The sequence below is a fragment of the Haliaeetus albicilla genome, chromosome 3, assembly GCF_947461875.1.
Source record: "Haliaeetus albicilla chromosome 3, bHalAlb1.1, whole genome shotgun sequence".
Taxonomy (NCBI): domain Eukaryota; kingdom Metazoa; phylum Chordata; class Aves; order Accipitriformes; family Accipitridae; genus Haliaeetus; species Haliaeetus albicilla.
Genome location: NC_091485.1, coordinates 56,921,353 through 56,941,511, shown reverse-complemented (window position 1 = coordinate 56,941,511; position 20,159 = coordinate 56,921,353). Strand labels below are relative to the sequence as shown.

Here is a 20,159-nt window from a genome sequence, read left to right as displayed (position 1 = left end):
AGGGGTGAGCTGTTACAACTGACATATCACTCATGTCAACAAGGTCCATGGTTTTATTGAACAAAAAATCCAATGCTTTATCTGTGCTCTTGAAAGCAAGCTAAAATACTGCTTCAGCTGGCAGTCCAGGTCAAAAAGTGGTTAAAGAATATTTTATCGCAAAATAAGTTAAAAGTTTAAGTCAATTTTACATTGCTTATCTGAACACTAGAGAGTCACAACATTAGAATAACATGCATGAAGAACCAGCTGCACATCTTCTCATTTCAGTTATCTTGCTTCAGCCTCAATTTTAGCAGTTCAGAAAATATCAACTTACCCCTCCCAAACCCCCCACACCAAGCTTGTTAATATTTTAAAGAAACATCATCCTATGCAGGACAGAAGTCTGTTTCCAGGGCAAATTTGAATGCATTTAAAGCAATTGTATAGTACCTTGTGGTGTTTAGACTCGGACACTGAGGAACAGTAGATATAATCTTCTGCAGGCAAACATTTAGCCGAAGAAGCGTGCAAGACTACTGACTACATAAGGAAAACAAGTTTAAGAGACCTTCTATTGCAAATGGAAGCTTCCTAGAACAGTCTGACAATGACCTGCCTGATGGCAGAAAAACCAATCTATCAGGCAGTTGTCCCCAACACATATGGAAGATTCTAAAGCCTACCTCTGCAGTCTCAAGCAAAGACACAGCTAGAAACCTAGCTGCTGCTTATCTTGGTCTTAGAGGAAACCCTCACACCAGTAAGGAAATACTCAGCCTAAAAATTAATCTCAAAGTGTAATTCCATTTAAAATTTATTACACTGATAGAGAAATAGAGAATTAAACCTTTGGAACTAATAGGCTTTTATGTGTACTTGACTAAGCAGCTGATCAAACACTTCACTTGACTATAAGCAACTGAAAGATTATACAGGTGTCTTGAAAACACAGCTTTATAGTGCCTCAACAAGAGATGACCTATTGCATTGTTATCTACTTAAAGGTGACAGGAGACAGACCGATAGGTTTCTGGCTCACAAGTTACTTGATATGGTCCACAGTTACTACCTGAACACTTCAGGGTGCTTCTGGAGAAGAACTGCTGCCCCAAATTTACAGGCTAGAAATGAGATTCTTAATAATACTCTAAACATCATTAATATTTCTGTCTTTTTTTTTATTATTATTACCAACAATCACTGAATGTTAACCTAAGTAGCTTGGTAAAGCTCAGGTAAGAGCCAGATAAAGAAACATTTTGTTTGGTCCCAAGTTTAAATTATTCTTTTTCAGACATGCCAGTGTTTCTGCCACCTTCTCTAACTATTTCTGTGACTCTCTTTAAGACAAATGGCTTCTGTCTTCACTACCTTCTAACTTGTTTGCAGGAGTAGAGCTTCCTTAAAACCTGTCAAACATGTATTACTCAACAGATGGAGTTTCTGGCATGGACAGAAACCAAGTGCTATTGATTCTGTGAGGAAAAAAAAAGGATAACATCAGCACAAAACATGTAAGTGGGAGCATACATGCATCTAGCCAACGACTGGTCAAGAACTGCTTATAGCATTATGCTAGTCTTCCCTGAAAGATGGAAGCAGCTCCAGCCTTTAAGAACTAACACCACAGTTTTGCATAAGTAAAGACAAAAATAACATATCCTCTTTAAAGGAGAGTACCTGAAACTTAATTCCCTTATTGGTTTACCATTATGGATCAGACAGACTTCTATGTTAGCATTCCTACGACACATATACTTCAGAACTATTGTCTTAGAGTAAGCTAATGATGAACTCTTGAGCATTTTAGTACCATGCACTCATTTAAGGCTCTGAACAAAACTTTTCTAGTTACTCATACACATTTATGCACTATGGCAGCAGATGTCATAGTTGTTCAACAGAATACGCAGAAATGGGTAACAACACTGATGCCAGGAAAAAACCCTACAGCATACTTCAGTGGTTTATTTTTGATAACCTAACCTCCCCTGCTATTCCCCTGCTATCTTACAAGTACTGAAGACGACTGAGAGCCTAAAGTCTACTCCCCATATAATCTTCTTGCTTCTGTAGCAGGGAGAAAGTTCCAAAGCTCCCTCTACGGCCTAGCTGAGCTGCTGAAGATATCTTCAGTGTGAATATATTCTTCAGAGTAAAAAATAGCATGGGGGGCTTGCTTACTAAGTAAAGCCCTTCCTATGCCATCACTTACCCATATCAACACAAGGAGATGAACCCAGCTTCTCCTTTGTGGTCATGCTCTGTTATGCTGTGTCTTCAGCACAGATCCCTTCAATGATAATCAAATATTTGTTGAACATTTTAGAACTGCTCTTTGACTTTATTTTATATGAATTCAGTTTTCAAAGTGTCTTCAAAAAAATTATTTGTACCAATAATGTAGCTAAAGAGAGACAGATCAGCAAATCAGTGCACAAGCATAAGCAAAAAGATTGTAGTGTGCATGCCATTGCCCAAACTCCTACATGACTCCAGTACACTGCTAGTATTTGCTCTCAGCTCCTAAATTTCTAGTTGGGGGGGGTGGGGGGGGTGGAGTGGAGGGGGGGGGTTAAAATAAAAAAGTTTATAAGCAGCTCAACTGTTGATAGAGGACTGTGGGAAACAGGTTTTTTTAGGACACCTTCCACCAAATAACCTGTGACTTGTTTCTCTTGGACCATACTTCTAACGAGTTGTTGAGGACAAAAGTATCAATAACACTGTCAATGAAACTGAAGTAAAAATTAGACTCTGCATGTAACTACTACGTAGTTCAACATGATATTGTTACAGGAAGGTCTGGTTCTTGAACAAAACTCACCAAAATACCACTTCTAGAACTCAAGTTTCCTGTATGTAAGAAAGATTCTAAAGATGTGAAGTGAACTTCTATTCAGGTGAAGTTCAGATTTAACAGCCTCAAGCAGAAATGTCAAGCCACTTTATTACTGAAAACTGTATAGACACACTAGGCTATTAAAAATAGATCCCTTCAGTCTTAAAGCTGGTCCACAAAATATTAATCCAGATAAACAAAAACATGCGCATTGAAATTAGATTAAACTGCACCTGCATGCAGATATTCAGTTCTGAATCAGTTTTAACTTCTTTCCATTACAGTTCCTTAAACCTCAGGAAGTAGGAGCTCTAAATCCTATACAATATCTGAGACAGAAATTCAAACAATCATTATAAAGGGAGGATTAGAGCCAAACTTTATGACATTGGTGAGCCCAAACATTAAGATTAGGCAGTTCAGTAAAACACACATTTAAGAAGGTTTGAGAGGACTTCTGACAAGCAGTTCTCAAACAGAAGTTACCTCTACATAATTCCATTACATTCTTGAACACATAAGGTAGAACAAAAACTGTAGCTCACATGAAGATAACAATTTACTTTTATTCTTTGTTTCTTGTATAAGTTTTGAACCTTGTCAGTGTCCTGTTTTTCACTTCATGAACAATGTGTTTGTCCTTTTTGTGTCCATATTTCCAGGCTGGTGTTTTGGTTTTTTGTTTGTTTAGTTTTTTTAAGCCTTAGTATTAGTAATTTTCCTTTACCTACTACTTTTCAAAACAAGGCAAGTAAACAAGCAAGCATAGGAAAGGACAAAGAATTTCAAAGCTCCTCTATCAGTTTCAGTTTCAATCAAGCAGACTGTTTAAGATACCTTTTTCTGCCTTCCATGAACAGTGCAAAGAATGAAAAAAGAGCAGCACACTTCTGTAGAAAAGAAGTGCACAGTGTGGCTGCAAGAAAGGGCATGCCTACATACACAATTAACAGTGAGTTAAGGTGTGACTGCAGCACATTGGTTACACTGATTTATTGTCTGACCAGGATGTGGCATGTTCACACCACCCTGTTACTGTGCCCAACACCCTGCCTTTAACAGTAGCCATAACCAGACAACAGACAGCAAATACTAGAGCAATTGTTTCCACATTCCAGCCACCACATCTCAAGAGAATTCCTGTGTGCTTGTCCAGGAAGTCACAGGTGTGACAAAAACCACATACAGAACAACAAGTCTTGAAAAGTGAGAAATTAGACAGTCTTAACTTAATGCAACTCCTTTTGCATATGTGAAATTAAACACATTGAAAAAGAGGCTTTCACTAGATTTTAGTTTATGAGCATCAGTCATAGGGATGACTGAGACTTCACACCTGAAGCCCTATAAAATAGTTAATGAGCTTCAAAATCACTTCCAGAGCGGCAAACAGGAGATGCATCCTTTAAGCATTCTCCAGAAAACATGTAAAGATCTATCATCCTGCATCATCAGGAAATGTATCAAGGAGAGGATAAGACAACATGCCAGAGGACATGCCTACCACATGTGACACAAAGGCTAAATTATATGTAAAACTTAAGAAATCCAGCACTCAAATCTGAGCAAGTTAGCATTCATTTCTCTCCCCATTCACCTCCCCACGTATAGACTGATACTGTGGTGGATTACACAACTCTTTAGAAACAGAATTCTCCTTGAAGCTCTTAGAAAATAGGCTGTAAAGATGCAAGTCAAAGACAGATGCTGTGAACACTCCCCATAATATTCTGACTGAGGAATTACAGCACATAAATAATACGCTGTAAATTTTAACCCTAGATTATATTTTTCCAGTACAGCCAATTTCTAAGAGGCTCACAGGTCTCAATTCCTTTGCATCAGAGCACTCAAAACTGAGACGTAATGACTTGTCTAAGATCAACCTAAAAAAAGTCAGGCACGGACAGAATGCAAAGAGTGAAGCAAATTAACTGCAAAGTAGAACAAAGTAACAAAGCTTTTCCAGTACCTGCCTTACCAACTTCTAACACATAGCTTTTGCCAATATACACGTACTGTCAAAAAGCCGTATGTCTAGACTTGAACAGATCTGCAAACCTTTCCATCAGCTACAAAAAAAAAAAAAAAGGCAGTTCTAAGAGATTCTCATTAATTTGTTTATCATTAGTGTAACTGTATTGGGTTTGCGTGGCAAGGTTTTAGTAGTGGGGGGCCTGCAGGAGTGGCTTCTGTGAGAAGCTGCTAGAAGCTTCCTCCATGTCCAACAGAGCCAATGCCAGCTGGCTCCAAGACAGACCCACCCCTGGCCAAGGCCAAGCCCATCAGTGACAGCAGTAGCGCCTCTGGAGAACATATTTAAGGGAAACAAAACAACTGTGCAACTGCAGCCAGAGAGAGGAGTGAGAACATGTGAGGGAAACAGCCCTGCAGACCCCCAGGTCAGTGAAGAAGGAGGGGGAGGAGATGCTCCAGGCACCAGAGCAGAGATTCCTCTGCAGCCTGTGGGGAAGACCATGGTGAGATGGGTTGTTCCCCTGCGGTCCATGGAGGTCCACAGTGGAGCAGATATCCACCTGCAGGCCAGGGAGGACCCCACGCTGGAGCAGGTGGATGCCCGAAGGAGAGTGTGACCCCGTGGGAAGCCCGCGCTGGAGCAGGCTCCTGGCAGGACCTGCGGACCCGTGGAGAGAGGAGCCCATGCTGGAGCAGGTTTTCTGGTAGGACTTGTGACCCCGCAGGGGACCCACACTGGAGCAGTCTGTGCCTGAAGGGACTGCAGCCCGTGGAAGGGACCCACGCTGGAGCAGTTAATGAAGAACTGCAGCCCATGGGAAGGACCCACACTGGAGAAACTCATGAAGAACTGCAGCCTGTGAGAAGGACTCGCACTGGAGAAGTTTATGGAGGACTGTCTCCCATGGGAGGGGTCCCATGCTGGAGCAGGGGAAGAGTGTGAGGAGTCCTCCCCCTGAGGAGGAAGGAGCAGCAGAGACAACGTGGATGAACTGACCCCAAAGGCCATTCCCCATCCCCCTGCGCCAGTGCAGGGGAGGTGGTAGAGAAAATTGGGAGCAAAGCTGCGGCCTGAGAAGAAGGGAGGGATGGGGGGAAGGTGTTTTTAAGATTTGGGTTTATTTCTCATTACTTTACTCTGATTTGACTGGTAATAAATTAAATTAATTTTCCCCCAAGTCAAGTCTGTTTTGCCTGTGATGGTAATCGGTGAGTGATCTCCCTCTCTGTCCTTATCTCAACCCACAAGCTTTTCATTATCTTTTCTCTCCCCTGTCCAGCTGAGGGGGGTAGTGATAGAGCAGCTTTGGTGGGCACCTGGCATCCGGCCAGGGCCAACCCACCACAGTAACTTACCTGCAAACTATTGCTGAGCAACACAAAATAACAGTATTTGTATACACATACCCGAGCTTCAGGTGAAGGAGAAGTACTACAAGTACTTTGAGTTTCTTCGCATTCATTCAGCTTGAGTGAAGGCATGATTTTTCATGACTAAAGTATCTAATAGTCATTTTTCTGTGGGGTGGGAGAGCAATATATTTTGTTTTCTCCTAAAGCATTCTGAGGTAAAGGCTTTTGACATGATCTCAGTCCCTAGAAATCCGTGCAAGACCTGCGCACCTATGAGCTGAATGTAAGTTAACTAAGCACCACTAACTTGGAGGTGTTTGAATAATGACAGAGAGAACTGTAACTACCGCTTCAAAGGAAAAAAAATAATAAAAATTTTTTTTAAAAAAATCATGATTTCTACCATACTATACCCAACACAGAAGTGTTTATTTGCAGAATCAGAGGTTAATTCTGCTCACACTGTTCCACTTTAGGAAAATAGAAGTGAAGCTTCCCAACTACATACTTCCTTATAGTTTAAGCCATGTTCTTCTGCACTATAAGAGAATTACTTATGAGACATACTAACACAGGGAACAAACAGATCTCATGCCCTCAACACAAGAGAATCACTTAACAGTATGGGGGAAGTCTGTCACAAGTAAATGACATATTAGCTGCTTGCATCACATCTAAGAAACAACTGGTCTGGGAATCCAAAGGAAACTGAATAAAAAAATGGATATATATATACACGCATATATATGTATGTAAGCTGATCCATCTACCTATCAGTAACTAAATTTCACTGTATGTTGGTTTACATGTACTTCATTTTTACATCCCATACAGTAACAGTAAAACCTGAATGTTTAAGTACCTTGCCATTAGTGATGTACTTGCAATTAATTTTTAGAAATTTCTCTGTAAATGCTTCCTCCTCTTCAGAAGTGGATGATACCACTCTTGTAGGACGAACACACGCATGTGCTGGTGAAGCACCCAAGTCTTTCTGTTGGACTCCATCTGGATCCTAAAAGGGAATATAAAAAAAAAGAACTTACCAACCTGTCTTTTTCACTATTAACTTTAAGAGACCTTTTGTTGTGTAATTTCTGTTCTTTGATATAAAAGCAAGTGTAAAAATAAGGCTCCAAATCCACTGCAGTTTAAAGGACTGCTTTGATCTGATAGTGTATATAACTAATCAACCACAGTTTAACCAGCCCACAATAAGAAATGCTAGTGGGCAAAAATACTCAGAATCAACCTGGAAATAAACAACAAAACGATCAGAACTCACATGAGGAAACTATCCAATATACTGTCACATGCAAAATCTGAGCAGAAGGCAGCAGAAAGGATTATTTTCCAACTTCAACAAACAAAAGTTCTATTACATGTCTTCTGTTATCCTTCCATAATATTATACACTACTTTATGTTGGAAAGACCCTCTGAAAGTCAGTTAGTCCAACCCTGTGCTCAATGCAGGCCTAAGCCTACATTAGATCAGGTTGCTCAGGGCCCTTCCAGTCGAGTTTAGTCTTCAAGGCTGGAGATTCCACAGCCTCTCCAAGAAACCTGCTCCAGTGTTTAACCACCCTCACCATGAAAAATATTTTCCTGTTATTTAACCAGGACCTCTTGTGCAGCAACTTGCAGCTGCTGCCACTTATCACTTTACTATGAACCTCTGAAGACCCTGACTCTTCTTCTCCTCCCTCTAACCTGTCTAGTAGGTAGTACAACACAAAAATCAGGTTGTCCATAAGTATTTTCTTCTCCAGACTAAACAAACCCATCTCCCCCTGTGTCATGGTTTAACCCCACACAGCCACTCACTCACTCCCCCCCCATCCAGTGGGATGGGGGAGAAAATTGGGAAAAGTAGTAAACCCTGTTGGTTGAGATAAGAACGGTTTAATAGAACAGAAAAGAAGAAACTAATAATGATAAAGATAACACTAATAAAATGACAACAGCAATAATAAAAGGATTGGAATGTACAAATGATGCACATGCAATTGCTCACCACCCGCTGATCGACACCCAGCCAGTCCCTGAGTGGCAATTCCCTGCCCCCACTCCCCAGTTCCTATACTGGATGTGACGTCCCATGGTATGGAATACACCGTTGGCCAGTTTGGGTCAGGTGCCCTGGCTGTGTCCTGTGCCAACTTCTTGTGCCCCTCCAGCTTTCTCACCGGCTGGGCACGAGAAGCTGAAAAATCCTTGACTATAGTCTAAACACTACTGAGCAAAAACTGAAAACATCAGTGTTATCAACATTCTTCACATACTGAACTCAAAACATAGCACCGTACCAGCCACCAGGAAGACAGTCAACTCTATCCCAGCTGAAACCAGGACACCCTGCCAATCCTTGTGCCTCAGATGTTTCCATCCCCTGCTCATCTTAATGGCCCTCCACTGGCCTCTCTCCAGCAAATCAATCTTTGTCTTGTACTGCAGGTGCCAGAAGTGGACACAATACAGCAAATGCAGCTTCACAAGCCCTGCAGACAACAGAATAATCACTTTCCTTAACCTGCTAGTATTCCTCTTTCATCTGCCACCTGGCATGTGATAAGCCTTCACCATCACAAGTGGACATTGTTCAACACGTATGTCAGGACACTAGCTTCAACCACTCCTAGGTCCTTAGTCGTCTTCTGCAAAACTACCATGTAGCTAGCCAACCCTCACCCTGTACTGCCACATGGGGCTCTTTCTCTCCCAGGCAGGTCTTAGCTGTTGTTGAACTTTATGAGGTTTCTGTGAATTCATTTCTCTAGACTCTTGATGTCCCTCTGATGATGCCTTGCCCTTCCCTCCAGTGTATTGACCACTTTCCTTAACTTTTGCTGCCCCCAAGCTTGCTGATAGTGCATTCTGTCCTCTGTCCCACCATTCAGGTCACTGATGGCAGATTATAAACAACAGTAGCCCCAACAGGGATCCTTCAAGGATTCCTAACTGTCCACCACCACAGAACACAAACAAAAAATGACCAACCATACACACAAATACTGAACTGCTTTGAGCCCAAAGATCCTGCCAACTCTTGCCAGCCCATCTTGCAGTCCACCCATTCAGTTCACATATCCCCAGTATTGTAAGAAGGTTGCTTTGGGACAGCGTCAAGGGTCCGGCTCTAGTCAAGGCAAGCAACGTGCACTGCTCTTCCCTCATCTGCTGAGCTAGTTGCCTCATCACACAAAGCAATCACTTTGGTCAGACATGATATGCCCTTGGTAAATTCACTTGGGCTGTTCCCAACCATCTTTGTCTTTCACACACCTGGATATAACTTCCAGATGATTTCCTTCATGACGTTCCTGGGCAGATAATAGGAAGAGTTATCTATCCTGCTGTCTAACAGTACATCCAACAAACTAGTGAACATGGAACCCTACCAGGGACAGGACAGAGAGTGAAAAAATTGTTTTCAAATAAAAGCTACGTGTATAGTAGACAGATTGTGCCAAAGCCTATTTTATAGTCACAGCAACCCTGTTTTGGAGCTTAACCAACATTTAAAGATTTACATTTCATATATAATTGCTATTTTTAGTTACTAATAAAATATTACTATTTATAAAAAAACGAACTATTTTTCCCTTTAATTTTGTGCTTTTCTGTTCAGGTCTATTCGCTAGTACAGATTGCAGCTAAATGCCTTTAATCATATCCAGGAACTTTAAGCGCAATTGTTTTCAGCTCATCATCTCTCTGGCAGTACTTTAGCCTTCGCCTGCATCTTTCAATTTTAGTTAAAAAGCAAACAAAACACCAAAACCAACTGATAGAACGCTGAACTGAATTAGCTAAAAAAGCTAATGAAGATATAATTTAAAAGCAAACTTCCTAGAAATGAGTTCTCCTTCTATGTATGCCTTTCTCCTAAAAATTATGTGGTCAATTCTGTTACACATATAACTTAGCAAGTGGCTGCAAGAGTCCCCAGCTGATATCCAAGTCTACTGTGAATAAGCCAACTATTTCTCAATCATACTGCCATGCGACATAGAAGCGGGAATAATACTGGTGGCAGACTTTCAAATTTAATGCTGACACCCTTGTCAGTACATATTATTTTGAAGTGGATTTTAAGTTTTATAGGTAGTAAAGCTTATTGGATCTTCCCAAATACGTGCATCAGACTGCTGAATGAAGAAACCCTTCACAAAACCCAGCAGCGTAAGAAAGGCTTAAAAATCTGAGTTCTTACACACACACAATGACACTAACAAACTTATTGAAATAAACAGTGAAATCTTAGCTTAAGTGTAGCAACATAAAAAAACCCAGTTAAACAAGGTTATGCAGGTCTTACATTAGCCACATGCTGGTTTGTATTTAGCCACACAGTTGTGTTAAGCTACTCCCATGTCTGATAAAACAGAAACAAAAGAACAAAGCGTATCAGAGTTTATATTTTGCCTGGACAGAGGTTCAGATGTTGGTTAGTCATCTTATCTTTCTAGTATGAACTCAATTTCAATGACTGTAGCACAGAGAGAAGACCCCCTTTACACTATATAAGCAGAGTAACACATTCTATTTACCTTGAAATGTGCTTAAATTTAAACTGCAAATCTGGAGTCAAAATTGGAGGAGAGTCAAAGAATACAGACATCAATAGAGAGCATTAGAGAATACATGCTAGTATTTATCTCATTCGTAAGGACAGCAATCAGTAAAGACAGAAAACAGAAAACAGAAACATGGAAAACAGGTGCTATGATGAAGAACAAAACCCTCCAGCCTTAACTACTCAAATAGAAATTGAGTGCTTTTCTGTTATTGCTGGAGACACTATTTGAAAAAAACCCAAACACACACACAGAGTCCACAATGACAAGTGCAAGTGATTTCTGTTCTTTGTTTTCTTTTGAAAAACTGTACCTAGGAACATTCCTTCCCTCCCTACATGTACTTCGAAAGACCTCAAACAGAAACTTCCATAAACTCTTCATTATATTTTGTTACATTACTCATTTGTTTGATTTTCCCTGAGGCATTTAAGAACTGCTTGTAGTGATCCACGACATGCAGTGATAGGCACAAAATAGTTCTGCAACAATACAGTAAGCGTCAGTTAAATGAAGTCTAGCACCCAAATTGTTGCTAACATTGAACTGCCTACACTAAACAAAACAACCTTTTGCATAAGAGGATTTTAACTTTTAAAGCGTTTTAATCTACTTTTTTCTTCTACAGTCTCAAGCCTTTATCTTTGCTATGTGTATATAGTCAATAAAAAAAGTTTCAAATAAATTACAGGTATGTTTACGCTATTAAGCCTCCTTAACTACTATATGCAAACAAGCATATACGAAATAATCCACAAAAGCAAGAATAAGGTATTTTTCTGACATGGGATTTCATGCATTGTAGGAAGAGCTCTGATTTCTAGTAGTAAAATTAACAGTTTACCCTTGAGCAACTTCTCACAACATATGCTATATGGGTAGGCCTATCCTAGCATTTACAGCCATTCTGAGACTGATACAGAAGAATGCATTCTTGCAGACTAGTCTATTTATTGTGCTACAACACCTTCAGTTTGCCATAAAACATAAAAGAAATTATTCGGTACAAATGACAGCAGAGATCTCACGAGAACAGGCATACTAAGTCAGAGTAAAGGTATAATAGCAAAACCAAATAGCAATATTAAGTAGAAGGGTCATCACAGCCTTTGTAATGCAGCTTGGGAACCTATTCAGCAACAAAGCAACACCTTTATATTTAAACTTCTCTGGACCAAGTCATGCAAGCAAATAAATAAATAAATGCTTAAAGTCTCAAACGTTCCTAAACTTTGAGCACACAGAATCTTGGGAGTAGACATTTGACAACTTGACTGAGAGCTATCGAGAAGCGCTATCAAGAAAGTTTCTTATTTGAGAGAAAAGATAACAACAACTGGGAAAAGAATAGTAGTGACATATTAAGAAAAATTTGAATGAGGTCATAATTGTACAAATTGCAGAGAAACTCAGACTCTGATACTGCCTCTTCCTGGTTGGAGATCTGCCCATGGAATTCTGTTGACAGCAAACCAGTGTCCCTGAAAAGACATGCTTTTACAAAGCTAGCTCCTAGCCCAAATCCTACATTTGAGCTGAATTACAGAGCAGCTTTGACTGCTAAACAGTTTTAGTATTTGAAAGTCTACAAAGGTAGAACTACTAAGTAGAAGTCAGCTATCATCAACTCCATATTAACCCTTCACAGAAACACTTTTTTTCTTTAGTTCATTTTGCCAAATGAAACTGGAGAACCCCCTTGCACACCTCTATAGGGAGCAGGGGGAGCCCTTACCTTTTAGCTACTTGAGTATTCTTGCCAATTGCTACAAAAACTATCAATAAGATTAGATAAATGTTTAACTAGTTCTAAAAGGTAACAAATACAAAAATGCAACAGGAACTATTATTTAGATTTCAGTGTGCAAGGATAGTATTTTGCTACAAATAACTTGCCTTCAAATCAGTTTTCACACAGAAAACTGTCATTTACAAAGATTAAAAGCTTGTATTTACTTTTAAAAACATACTACTTTACTTTTCAACTCCAAGTGCTGTAAAGTACTTTCTCCCCAAAACAAAAGGATAGTTTAAGAAGAAAGCATAGCATCTGTAACATTTATCTTGTAAGGGAAAATTAATTTCAAGGACAACAGGTATACCTACATTTACTGTAGCCTTGTCAAGCTCTGCTTCGGAAGATGTAGGTGATAGGGGACTTATAGGACTTAGAGAGGGGGAGCTGTCCACACTAGAAATGTAGTCTGGGTCAGGAACATACAAAATCTATAAAGAAGATATAATGTAGTTAGAAGTTATGCTTTCAGGTTTACTTTAGATTTCTCATCAGTTCAGGTATATTTGCTATGCTTTCTCAAAATAAGTTATACAAAATCATTCCTGCTCCCATTAGTTTTAACAGAAATTATGAGTTGAGGAAATAAACAATACCACACAAAGTACTACTTAATTTTAGCTTTTACGGTTTTTAAATGCTGTCTTGAGAAAAGATTGATTTTTAGTCATAATAATTGAGGAAAAAGTTCAGATAGAAAGCACTGGAAGTATACAGCATGCCAGAAACACCCAATACAGTGACCAAGGAACACCTGCCCAATTATTTCTCTTGCTATTACTCCACTATTGGAGCAACCAAGAAACAGGTTGGGGAACAAGTTCAAAGACATAGCTCTTAGCGCTGAATGTACAAAAAAAAAAAAAAAAACAAACAACTGAAGTTATTCACTCCTTAAATATGTATTTTTGCCATGGTAGGCATTCAAGCTACCTAGACAAAGATTTGCAGCAATCAGAAGTAAACACAGGATTCTTTCAAAGGGCTAATACCACAGCTGACCTATCACTTGTTTCCAGGCCCGGCTTTCAAAGAGAAGTGAAAAGTGAAAGGAAAAAAAAAGGGAAAGAAAAAGTTGTAAGCAATAGTGACCTATAAGAAGTGAATGATAGTTCATATACTGCTGGTAAAGACAGCAAGTTTTCAGAGTGGAAGAGAAACATTATTCAATTTATTAAAATAGAATTGCAGGCAGTAATATGCAGTCAGGAATGTTGTTTGTAAGCTGTACCCTAAATTTGTTTTCTGAGCTAGAGTTGGTAAATAGCCTGCTATATTTGCAAAGTAACAATTTAGCTTATAGCCAAGTGTTATTATACCATTAAGTGTATTTAGCTTTAAAGGTCCTCTGATCTTATTTGAGAGACAGGTAGCTTCATTACATGTTCCCTTTTTAGGCAGTTATTTAATAGGCACAAGGAATTCACAAACTAGAGAAAAAATTAAAAAACTCTTTTACAAAGCCAACAGGAAAACCAGTAAGAGAAGTACTTTAACACTTTTTCTGGTAGAGATGAGGAATATAGGAATAAAGATCTTTGTTGGATAAGTAACATATATAGTGTAATAGTACCTGTCCAGGAACGACTGCTCTGGAGAAAAGCTTATTTAATTGAACCAGTTCATTGGGTGTTGTATCAAATTTCAAGGCAATACTGTTTAAAGTATCTCTTGATTCCACCTGTATCAATTGGGGAAAAAAAGAAAAACAAACCTGTGAGCCGTTACTTCAAATAGTGGCTTACAAATTTTATCACGTGTAGATTTACCAAGAGTTTGATGAACTTAAGTCTTCATATCTTATGATTGCCAAAAAAACCCACCAACCCCCCCCAAACACACCTACCCCCTAAATATTAGTCTACTGCAACCCCATATAAGGACACCTGCCTTCCCACTGTTTCCAGGTGGGTGGAAGTCTCAGTCACACACCAGGCTGTAGGCTCAGCTATTGCACCAGAACTTCTGGTCTATAAATTCACTGCTGGGTACCACTGGACCGATACATGATTGACTGGTTTCACAGAACACTTCATTCTCCCTCTTCAACTCTTCTTCTCTATTCTTCACTTACAGAAAAGCTGAAGCAATCTCTATAAATGCAAACACACTCTCTCCCTACTTAAATAAGCTTCCATTAACCTGACTTTCAAGTAAAACCCATCACTGAGATAAAAAGCAAAAATACTGAAGCAAAACAGGTCAACCACTATGACAGCAGATGGAGCATGAGCACTTTGAGTAGGTGATTCCTGAGTAAGGAAAGGATTTTTTTCAAGCTCTTATTTTCATCCCCATCTCTCAAAATGCATTCAATATGAACCAACAGAAGAAAGCAAAGGGAACAAAGTTTTGTTCACAGAGAATACTTCAGAATAAAGAATTCATAGCAAGCATTTAAGAATGGTGAAGATAATATGACAAGGGAGCATACAACCAGAAGTAGTTTATTGTGTAATGGCACAGGCCTTCATAAACACTGTTCCAGGAAAAATAAATATTATCAGTTAAGAGAAGATGAAGCAATATAAGCAAAGCTACATTTGTATTGGTAAATATGGAGCACAGCTAGAAAAAAAAAAAATCAACTGACTCCTATCTTAAATGTCTTCTCATTTGTCCCTCTTATTACATCTGCAGAAGTTATACACCTTCCACTCTATATAAATGTAAGTATTAGACTAATTATTCACAGGTTTAATTTTCCTTCTATTTTCAGGCTACTCGCTTAACTTTCTTTGCAATTACAGAAAAGAATGCTTTCTTTTAACTTCTCTTTTCTTTGCTTAATTTTCAAGGGGAAAGCAGGGAAGGGGGGGGGAGTGAAAGACAAACCCATGTTTTTCTTCATAGTGTAGGTTCTACACACAACTGTTTTGAGAAAGCCAGTGGATATCATTAGCTGACTCTGCATACCCTCTAGGTGTTTTCTGCTCTTCACTCACTTCCTTAACAAAAACATGGGAGCACCATGTCTTGTATGCCTTGCCAGCTGTTGCTAGACTTAAACGTAGGTATCCTTTACTTCTGCTTGAACAACTGAACTGGGGCAGAAAAAAAACCAAACCTGAGGGTCGGGTGAGGGGAGGGAAGGAAAAGTCTCAGAGTATACATGTTTTAATAGCTTTTGGTACTGCTTGCTCTGAGAGTAGACCTTGACCTTACACAGTCCCACAGAAAAAGGCAGTGTTTGTAACCCAAAGACTAGAACGCTCTGTTTCCATTACTGCACTGCAGCGGAGGTAAGTAATAAAACATACACTGGGCTAGCCTGCTTCCAGCCATACCTTTGTGGACAGTTCCAGTTGAGTTAGTATATTCCATATAACTAATAAGCATTATATGTTTTGCTGTCAGTAGAACGTAACAAAGCACATTCATTCTTCACAGAAGCAGCAAACATTTTGCCAGAGTCGAGGAATATGCATCTACAGGTTATAGTGTTAGTTAATATTGGGTTATTAAATATTTAATATTTTAATACATTTTATTTGCATTGCAAGAATAGCTGGCAAATAGAGTTCCTATTGGCTGCAAAGCAAAAGTGGCATATAAAAAAAGTTAATTGCTCCTCAGAACACATTCCCACTTAAATATTCCAAAACTTAACACTGAACATAACATTAATCCCAAAGTAATTTAGGAAAAGAAATGCTTTCTTTTTTATTAACTTTTTTTCAAAGTTATGTCATGTTAGGAAACACATGTTGACAGTACAAGAATAACAAAGTATAACTGACAGATATAAAGAAGCAAACTATATCCTTTATTTAAAGAAGTGGATTGTCCTGCAAGAAAAAGTGCTACAAATATAATGTACTCCGAAGACCGTTATAGTTCAACAGATAAAAACAGAGGGCAATTTGGGATAGTAACATAATTAAAGTTCACAAATAGGAGTTAAAGAATTCCTTTCCATACAGAATTCATTATCATTTTCTACAGGTGCATTTGTCAGTCTAGATTCAAAAAAGAAAAAAGATAGGTATTGCCAAAAAAATGGCAATAAGCTTTTTTTAGATAAATTTCTAATTTTATTATGACAATTCTTTATATAGGAAGCCATTAAGGTAAACAAAGCAGCAAACATCTCTCTCTACTAGTATTTCAGGTATGAAAGACTGTATTGTAGTACCTCTTAGTAATTCAGTACTGTATGATCACATAGATATGAGAAATACAAGAATATTCTCATATGCCACTTTTAATTGGTACTAACAGCAGAAATCAAAACAGGACCCTAACCTGACCAGATATGTACTGCTTGTTCCACAGACGATAACAAAACTGAGCACCAAATCGAGGAACAGTAGTGTTTCCATCAGAAGCTCTACATAATACAGGTTTGCTAAAACAAACTGTAAAGTGAAATTCAAAAGCTTTGCCTAATTCAAAAGTTTGCTCTCACATAAATGTTGGAAGACAACAGTTAGCTGCTAGGTAGATATTCCTTAGGTATAACTTAATGACTGAAACATCTGAGATTTTAAACTAACTTATGATATAAAATAAATTGATTAAAAACATCCAATTAAAGGCCACAAAACTTAAGTCCTTTAAGAATGCATTCACTCTCTTTAGCCTTCAGAAATAAAACCGCCTGGTGAGATCTCTTTGCAACTAAAGAGTTTATCTCACAAACCATGAACACAAGAATAGCAAATATAAGCTTCCTTTTCTTATTTGGCTGTAAAGTTTACAGAGGCAAATCTCCACACTACATGGGATTTCAGAGACCAGCACTGATACCTCCTTAAAACAAAGAAACTGTTCATGTAATAAAGGCTTCCTGAAGTATCTCCCTATATTCAAAGGCCTATTTTCCAATTCTCAGGCTATTATTTCAAAAAATAGAATCTAAACAGCCAAAAGCTGAAAGAATAGCTCTGTGGAAGAGCATAGTTTAAGAACTAACAAATTAAAAATGTGCCACCACATACCACAGCCACCCCCCAGCTTTTCCAATTTTTTTCATCATCAATTCAATACTGGAAGAGAGGGCAAAAAGTCATTCCTTCTCTCTCAGAAAACACACTTTCTATACATTATGCATATAGCTATGTAAATGCTATTCTGAATATTAAGAATTTTACATAAATATTTGGATATTAAAGCACCATGCTGAATCTTCATGGGGAAGTTTCCCCTTTTGAGAAGAGAGGGGGATGATAAACAGTGATTGCATTGTTTCATGATTTTAATAGAATGGCAAGATTTGTTACAGTACAAGTAAACCTCTGAAAAACAACCACCAGACATGTGAAAACACTATTTTATTCCCTGAAACAATCCGAAACAGACTTGAGCAGGCCAGCTGGTGCCATAAAGTAGTTCAATACATATCATGCATTGGCTTTGCTTCCTTCAGTGTATTGACTTGAATATAAAGATTGAAAGATATGGATTAATGAAAATGTAAAAAGAAAACAAGAATCACTTATTCAGGGCTGCGTTAAACTTAATGCACACAAACTCTGCTTTGTACAGTAACTTTTGCTGAAAAAGAGCTTCTTAAAATATAAGTAGCTTTCCTATACTCAGTAGCAAGAGCTTCTAGTCATCAACTCCCTTACGTAGAGATAAGACACGTAAGACCTTATTACCTAGTTACTTCTGTCTTAGGTAGTCACTTACATATGTATACAAATAAGTCTAAAATTCTAAGTTAGCTGAAATCAGTTTTTTCAGATATGACTAAATACAGAAAGAGTGACTTAAGGTCCATACCTTCCACCTTCCTTTTCCAATAAAATCCCAAATCAAACACTCTTCAAATCCTTGTGTCCCTATTTGAGCAGAGGTACATCCCATTACCCCTATTCCATTTCCAGAGCACTACTTATATACCCATGTTTGCCAAGTGCACTTGTGTGCACCAGCAGACAAATAGCTTCAGAGTCACCACTGACTATGGTTCAAACTGCCTTCATTTCTGCCAGATTACTAGGTGGCAAAGTTATTTAAAAACGTTATTTAAAACCAATTTCTCTACTGATATTTTAATGAACTTTATTGCCATTGCATCTCAACAATTGGAGTTCGCTCATTCTTCTATTAAAAATTATACATTGAATACATATGAAACAGAGTTCCAAAAGAATTATTTAATTATTTTTAAAAAGTATTTAAAGACTAGTTGTCCAAGAACCAGAAAACAACAAAACAATCGTTTAAGAGTATTAAAAGGAACTAACAAAATTAAAGAGATGAGAAGTCTAGAAGGAGGGGTGAGGACAAAGGGGAAAAGAGGATACAACAACTTTGGTGTTGTACACAAGCCTTCAGAAATATCAGATTATGACTATATTAGCTAATTATTAATAGGCCTAATGCCTATAATTCACAACAGCAGGAAAACAGAACTTGTAAATATCATAAAAAGCAACTTCAAAAATAATTTTAAAATTAGGTAAAAGATACAACATATAAAGTAATATGTCATCATTATGATCCACATTTTCCAAATGTCCCAAAATTGAGAAGACTAGGACAGTGGCATGCTCAAAGAAACATGACAGTCAGACAAGAAAACAATCCCTGGCTTTGAAATGGAAGCACCAAGAAAAAAGCAAAAACTCTGAAGTGTGTAGTAGTCTAAACAGCAGGAAAATGTTTACAATGGCAATAAAACTAGCTGCACCAGAAGACAGAACAACTTTTAGCATTCTTTATCCAAGCTACTGGAGGATTGAAAGCAAAATCCACAGTTACTCTAGAAAGATATTAGCAGATCCTCACCATTTATCTACTTTCAAATTAAACGTGTTCAGCAAGTCATTACAACAAGAAATTCCAAGTATTCATGTGGGTTCAAAGTCTAGCAAACTTTCACATGATTGATGGTACCACAAAAACACTTGCCACCCACACCCCTTGAGCTAAGAAGGGATCAAAAATTCCTCGTTTTACCTTAAGAAGCTGACTTCAGAAGCCCCATAGTTTTGTTTGCAGTATACGCACCTAACTGGTTTCTAAGTAAAACAACAGCAACAAAAAAGAGTCCAGACCCAGTTTCCAGATGTTGGACTTGCCATTAAACCAGGAAAAGATCACATGCAGGAAGACTGGTAGTTCAAAACTGAGGACTTTGGCTTAAAACTCAGTCTTAAGACTCTGGTCTACTACAGGCTTCTGTGACCTTCATTAATTGATATCAGGCTCTTCTCATGATCTGGACATCATACTCCGTGTATTAGGTGCTTATCTGCTATTTCAGGAGAACAGCACAGCCTTCAATCCTGGGAGAGTTAAAGGGTAGGGAGTGGGGCCGGGAAAGGGAAGTCTTACATTGGAGCCTCCCAACACTGATAAACCATACCATCTGCCTCCATTGCTCACTTCTAATTTTTTTTTTTAAACAAAAAGTGCTTTTCCTGTATAGTCTATAGTACTTGAGAAAAAACTATCTATACATAGCCACAATTATTTCCTGTTTCTCCTCAAAAGGAAGAGGGGTTAGAAGGCTTTTGTTGAAGTCATGCAACTGCTAGCATGCTGTTATCATTGGTGGTCAGCAGCCAACACTGTCTGCTTATGCTCCTTTATCTGTAGTTCGCTCCTCTAACACCTGTAGGCAGACACTGATTCTGTTTGTACAGCATGTGTGTAACACAAGAGACTTCAAATGC

The 20,159-nt window shown here is 38.5% G+C and overlaps 1 protein-coding gene across 13 annotated transcripts in view; it reads right to left on the bottom strand.

Annotated features, from left to right (window-relative positions):
- The window catches only part of OXR1 (oxidation resistance 1), a 302,655-nt gene that overhangs the window by 53,981 nt on the left and 228,515 nt on the right, over window positions 1-20,159 (bottom strand). For 10 of the 13 annotated variants that reach the window (XM_069779895.1, XM_069779893.1, XM_069779894.1 and 7 more), the window contains 3 exons: window positions 14,105-14,212; window positions 12,843-12,962; window positions 7,020-7,172 (listed from right to left, as the gene is read on the bottom strand). In XM_069779895.1, the coding sequence (XP_069635996.1) occupies window positions 7,020-7,172; window positions 12,843-12,962; window positions 14,105-14,212 (381 nt within the window). The remainder of the gene's footprint in view (window positions 1-7,019; window positions 7,173-12,842; window positions 12,963-14,104; window positions 14,213-20,159) is intronic. The other 3 variants (XM_069779898.1, XM_069779900.1, XM_069779899.1) reach the window with 1 other exon arrangement.